The following is a 6,608-nucleotide window of genomic DNA, read 5'->3' as shown; positions in this document are numbered from 1 at the left end:
ATCTATTGGCAATATAATGCCACATTAGAATTTAAAATTCGACACATAGAAAATGTCTTTAGATCACACTGTAAATGCGCATATCGAGAAAAATCAACTTTATCAGTATTAGTTACGACTAAGATATTTCGAAGATAGTGTTGATGAAAAAGAATGAAGCTATCAATAGATAACAATGACAGAAGACAAATTGATAAAATAGATAGTAACAAAAAGCCAAAACTTTATTCATAAAAGCAATATGAGAGGATATAATAAGAATGTGTCCTTAAAACGTCATAGTCATCAGACTGTCGTGCTTGATTGCCTATTTTCTATTTCTGCATCAAATATTTGTTGTGCTATCGACCACCCTGTTCTTACGGGTGCAGAAATGTCCAGGTCACCCGTTATCTGTTGCACCAGTTTCCCTCCGATCGAGGCAAATGTGTCCATGTAAATCATAAGTCCACTCCATGCATTTGAAGACAAATCATACTCAATCTGAAATTTGAAATAAAATGAGTTACCATCTGTTTAGAAATCTTTTATTCCTTGTCTACACAATATATAGATATAGGAAAATATAGTTTTAACTATTTTGATCTGAGCGTCCCTTTTGAGTCTTATGTAGACGAAATGTGTGGCTGGCATATTAAATAATACTTCTTGTATCTTTGATAATTATTGACACCACTGTGTCAATGCCATTGCTGGTGGACGTTTTGTACACGAGAGTATCACAAGCCCAGTAGTCATGACTTTGGTGTTTTCATGAATATCAATTAAATGGTCATTTTTATAAACTTACTGTTTTCAAAAGTGGAAATATTCGAAAAACTAAGGATTTTCCCTTCCCAGGGAAAGATTTAAATACCGTAGCCGTATTAACCCAAACTTTTGTTGAAGTTTTGGTCCTCAATGCTCTTTATTTTTGTACTTGTTTGGCTTTCTAACTAATTTGATCTGAGCGTCATTGATGAGTCGTTTGTAGACGAAACACGCGTCTGGCGTACTAAATTATAAGCCTTCAAAAGCTGTATCTTTGATAATAAATTTTGAAATTCCAATATCTACATTCTTTGACGAAACTGTGCAGTAAAAAATAGGAAGAGACAACGTGTATGATAACATAAACTGTAAGTGCATACCTTTGTTATCAGTTCGTGGTCTTTTATTTTAGTGTACATGTCTTTTAGGAATGTTATTTCAGCCATTTCTTTATTCTTTTGTCTTGCTGTATCTGAACCACAAACTACGATAAAAAGCACATTTATGATCAAAGGTTTTGACATTCAATATGATTGCAAAATTTTTCACCAAGCTATATTTTCTGATAAGCATTACTTATGGTATTTAAAGGCTTCATTGCAAAGGCTAGATATAAATATGACGATTTTATTTTTTTAGATGCAAGTTTATTGTTTGCTATTTGTATTATAAATGTAGTGAAAATTTCATGTAAGCCTCAGCTCGAAATTCCTTCACTTTTATAAGAATATTAGTGTGCTTTTTCTTTATACAGAACAACACTATAACTTAGAATAATGTAGTCAGCTTTGATTTTTCAAAATTACACACTATGAACGTTACTCTCATATCACGTCTTTTAGAGGAAATACTTAGACTGGTTCTGATGATATTAACTCACATTTTGTATTCAATGGATCCGGACAAACCTTCAGTTTAAGACATTTAACCATGATAAAAACATAATAATAGCAATTACAATTTATTTTCAGAAAATACGCAAAAGAAATGTAAAGAGTAATTTTAGTAAGATCCTAAATTATTTGAAAAGGAAGTTATATAACGTTTTTCTCCTTACATTTGTAAACTAATCGAAACAGATACCTACCTGACTCAATGATCCAACTTATTGTGTATTTCTTATCGTTCAATTTCTCACAAGACAAACAAGATGATACACAACGTTTTCTCCTGAACAGCTTTCCTAGTGTCCCTAAAAGAAATTCATGCATTCATGATGTTTTGGTAGTTCTGATATATTTTATAAGTACTACACACAGATGCACCCGTCTCGTCTATTGCGGTCGTTTTAAGAAAATTGTTTCAAATATCTATGTTCCGGTGAACTTACATTTCACTTTTGTTATGCGTCTATTTTTTGGTGTATAAATACTACTATGTCAGAGAAATGTTTTTTTAAAACAACACAAAACAAATTAAGTCTTTACAATATTTTAATTACTTTTTTCTTTATTTAAATAATAGCATAATGTATTTGAGGTAACACTGTGTACACGTGGAATATATTTTATCTTTTAATGTATTGTTGTAATTGTCCTCATGGATGACGGCGGCAGATAGAGAAATGTAAGGAGGATGTAAATTATTCCTTTCTGCAGAGTCAGTATGTGTTAAAAGAACGGAAATTAGTAACATAAGCCATAGACGGACATACAACACCCTGCCACAAATAGAGTCAAATCACATCTAGACAAACACTATGGAATAAACAGTAGGAACACCACAAAAAGCTGGTAATGATCTCAATTTAGCGGAAGGGTAAAACGTACTAAAGAAACATACTAACTTTTCCTTAATGATTGTCATTAGTCTCATTTTTCAGTTATGATATCATTATTGAAACCCATTTTAATGCACTTTATGTAGTATTCAATGTTTGAAATTAAAACAATGATAAGGCTGATAAAACGGAACTAAATGCCACTGTGAGATTCCAAGATTTCCAGTGATTTTAATATTCCATAACAGCAAGTTTCACAAAAGACAGTATTCATATTTTTAAGCCAGTACCAAGGCACAGTTGGTAACAAAGCAGGTTATACACAATGTAATTCATTCTAGAAATCTTATTGCCTTATTGTCTTACAAAAATTGTATAAAGATTACAAAAAGAGATTGGCACTAATTTGAATATATTTTCAATTGAAAACTTACTTTCCCAAACAGGTAAGACTGCATCTTTTATAGCATCTATAACGACAGGTGCTTTTTCTGATACTATCTGACGAACTGTGTTCAATGTATTTTCAAAGTCTTCGAAAGGCTTACCAATAAGCCCCTTTAAATTGACTATAATATTGTTTACATCCCCCTTTACAGCTTGAATTATCTCCCTTCCGGCTTTCGTAATTGATCCTCCAAGTGACCGGAACGCTTCAGCAGCAGGTGATGCTATATATTTCCCGCCTTTTATAAGCACCTTAGCAACTTCTATCAGATCATCTCCTATGTTTTCAAGAAACGGACCCAATCGATACCCAAAGAAGTCTTTAGCTCCAACTGCCCATTGTGCAATTTCCTTCATTACCTCTCCGGCGTAGGTTACCGGACGGTAATTGGCTATTGAAATTTTACTAAGCACTTCCTCAGAAAAAGATGGAATTTGTACGCTAAAACAAAATCAATTAAAATAACAAATTTAGCATTTATGTTAAATTGTGCCTTCCTGATATGTAATATATACGTGATTTTCTGGCAATAGGTATCAGTTATTAAAAACGCCTTAAACCTAACTACCCCTTAAGTTCTTACTTAGCAGAGAAACGCTGCTAATATTTAGAAATAATTCATGGAAGACATAGATTTGTGGAGAAATTTACACATAGCCTGGACTGTGAAATTCGAATTTTATCCTTGTCATGGCGGGCATTGTATGCATAAACGTTTTGTTGACAAATTCTGAATTGCGCATGCTTTGTTTTTACATTAATTTGTATCTTTGCATTGTGTTTTTGAGATTTGAAATACTATTGCCTCTAATTTATCAAACTCTGAAACAGTGGCAGCATCATTCTTGTTGTCGTTGTTTCAGAATTTGCTGATTTATCTCATTATCTTTAGCATGATAACCTTTAATTGTACATAACTTACTTAGCACACAGATCTGTTTTGCAGGTAGAACATCCATTTATTGTACTGTTTAGTTTATTTTGGCAGTTTCCCGCCAAAACAGATTGTGTAGATACAGTATCATTTAAGCGATTTGCAATCAGAAACAACAACTGTTTCCGAGCTTCCTTGTCAATACCTGAAAATTCAAGCTAAACGTACTAACATTTTCTTTTTAATCACTTTAATCCTTATCGGATCATAAAATTATTGTAATAGGAAAGTAGCAATGATTTGATCAAGTGTTCTTCTAATACCTTGATAAACCGCAGATTACCATACTGTGTATTTGATGCCATTTACAACCTGACTTCACTTGCTTTGTAAAGTTGCAATTCTCTCTGACCAAATTGACTTTTAACCCGATTTTGACAAATCTACTCCTGGTTTATTTTTTTTTCATGCACTGCAATTTCTGCCCCAAGCATACCAGAATAAAACTCTTTTCCTTGACACAACTGTTTCATGAGCAGTATACTATGTTTCTTTTTAATTATTACTTCCCTTAGTTGTTGCCGTTGCTGTAGGACTGTCGTGGTGGCATGATTTTAACTGTAACTTTTAAGCTGTCTACGATTATTTAATTGTACTTGATAGTTCCTGCATAAATTATCTCACCTGATATTTGATTTTCTTGGTGTCCCTAGTTTTTTGTGTTCTTTATAAATTTACCTTAGCCGTATTTGGCACAACATTTAAAATTTGTGGGTCCTCCATGCTCTTCAACTTTGTACTTTTTTGGCTTTGTAACTTTTTTTTATCTTATGAAGACGAAACGCGCGTCTGGCGTATTCAATTATCATCCTGGTAACTTTGATAACTTTTTAGGTTTCTTATGGAGTTTCATTATAGGGAAAATAATTTCTTACACCAACAAGTAAAATACCTAACTTGATAAATAAACGCGCGGGATTAAGGAGTAAGACCCAAGAATGATCGGCGTGGGGTCAGAATAATGTGTATGCAATGTCTCCTAGTCGGATTTCATCATGTGAAGTAACACGTTACAAATCCAACTCAGTAGTACAATCAGGGTATTAACTCATCGTTTATAATCCTCTCGAATATGCATTTAAAACGTTTAAAAAACAAAATATCGAGAAGAAATTCAAAACGGAAAGACCCTAATCGAATGGCAAAACCAAAAGCTCAAACACATAACACGAATTCATACCCACTGTCATATTCCTGAATTGTTACCGGCATTTTCATATGCAGAAAATGGTGGATACAATCTGGTTTTATAGCTAGCCAAACCTCTCACTTGTATAACAGTCACATATAATGACAACGAAATTGTCAAAAATAGGGGTACAGCAGTTAGCAATGTGTTATAATCGTAATCACTGTCATAACAAACAAATATTTTACAAAACAATTTGTAGTTAACGTTAAATAGTCATTTATCATCCTCGTCAAAATCATCATTAAAGTTCTTTAAAGGCAAAACATCAAAGATATTCCGTAAGTAGGAACAGACATTTAAAGTACTTGTATTCTTGATGATATGATTTTTGAAGTATTTTGTATGTTGAATTTCTACAAACAGTGAGATCAAATTTAAATGCAGTTTGTAAAATATTAATCTTAACTTACTTTTGACAATGTTAACATCAAGTTCCGCAACATTTATTGCTCTGAGGTTATTTCTGCATTCCACGAAAGTTAACGAGAAGGAAAGAAAACAAAAACAAAATAGATACACTGAGATTGAAGTCATCGTAAAAGTTATAGTTTGCACAGTCACTTAAATCTAGAGGCTAAAGTACATAACTTGAAGCTCTGTGTGTTTTATACCTTCAAAATTAATGAACATTCACAGAATTAAAACATGCGGTTGTTTTGTTGCATGATAAGTTGTTTACTTATGTATATAAGCTGTCAAAACTTTTCACATAATTTTTTGTTTGTAAAATTTCAGACAATGTAAAACTTAAGATGAATTGTCGAAAAACTAATCATTTACAATTATATTGCCCTAACGAGGAAACAAATGTGCACAAGTTATTCGGGTCATCCTCCTATATATATTTCGAAAAGATCGTATGAGAATTATCTAGAAGGTGAAGGTAATGACAAACTAATAGCTTTAAAAGTGTATTTCATAAGAGAAAAAAATATAACTTTCTGTATATTCTCCATCACATCTGATTCTATTAGGGAATAGAAGCAGAAGCAAAAAAAGATACATCTAACTGTGGCAGCCTGTTGCAAAAAAGTAATAATAATATTCCAAATTTGCGGGAAGAATAATTACGTCATCAAATCGTGTATGTAAATTTGATAGTAATTGAGAAGAAAAACGAATATGTTGTATATTTGAGTGTTTTAAATTTACTATAGAATCAAATTTAAAAGCCTATATGGACTATACATTTTCTATCATCAATACGTTTTTATTGGGGGGGAAATGGGATCTCAGCAGTTAATGAACAAACAAAAAAAAACAGAGAAGAGGGGCGAAAGATACCAGAGGAACAGTCAAACTCATAAATCGAAAATAAACTAATAACACCATTGCTTAAAATGACAAAAAACAAACAGGCAAATAATAGTACACAAACACAACATAGAAAGATAAAGACTACGCAACATGAACTCCACCAAAAAACTGGAGGTTATCCTCTTACTTATAAATTGTTTGTTTTAGAGTTGTTTTGGATCTAGAACCAGTACAGGTTAATAACAGTAGTCATATCATATGTCCCTTCTAGTGTCGCAGCTTAACATTGCCTACTGCGACTCGGCTA

At 32.5% G+C, this 6,608-nt stretch overlaps 1 protein-coding gene across 1 annotated transcript; it reads right to left on the bottom strand.

Moving 5' to 3' along the window:
- Positions 1-228: 228 nt before the first annotated feature.
- LOC134727043 (uncharacterized) lies at positions 229-5,639 on the bottom strand. Its single transcript, XM_063591431.1, has 6 exons — positions 5,455-5,639; positions 3,841-3,997; positions 2,905-3,359; positions 1,838-1,942; positions 1,131-1,234; positions 229-483 (listed from the first exon to the last, which is right to left on the bottom strand). Exons 1-6 carry the CDS (start codon positions 5,576-5,578, stop codon positions 286-288), a joined length of 1,143 nt encoding a protein of 380 aa, XP_063447501.1. The 5' UTR covers positions 5,579-5,639; the 3' UTR covers positions 229-285.
- Between the last annotated feature and the right edge of the window lie 969 nt (positions 5,640-6,608).

This window comes from Mytilus trossulus, chromosome 7, assembly GCF_036588685.1.
Source record: "Mytilus trossulus isolate FHL-02 chromosome 7, PNRI_Mtr1.1.1.hap1, whole genome shotgun sequence".
NCBI lineage: Eukaryota > Metazoa > Mollusca > Bivalvia > Mytilida > Mytilidae > Mytilus > Mytilus trossulus.
The sequence above is the reverse complement of the archived record's forward strand: the minus strand, read 5'-3'. Positions and strand labels throughout refer to the sequence as shown.

Bases quoted from the DNA above. Each gene is read 5' to 3' on its own strand.
- LOC134727043 (XM_063591431.1), bottom strand. From the start codon at position 5,578: ATGACTTCAATCTCAGTGTATCTATTTTGTTTTTGTTTTCTTTCCTTC. The intron at 3,360-3,840 runs GTAAGTTATGTA...ATTTTGTTTTAG, and splicing joins AAAACAGATCTGTGTGCTAA to CGTACAAATTCCATCTTTTT. The intron at 1,943-2,904 runs GTAAGTTTTCAA...AATTTCTTTTAG, and splicing joins AGTCTTACCTGTTTGGGAAA to GGACACTAGGAAAGCTGTTC.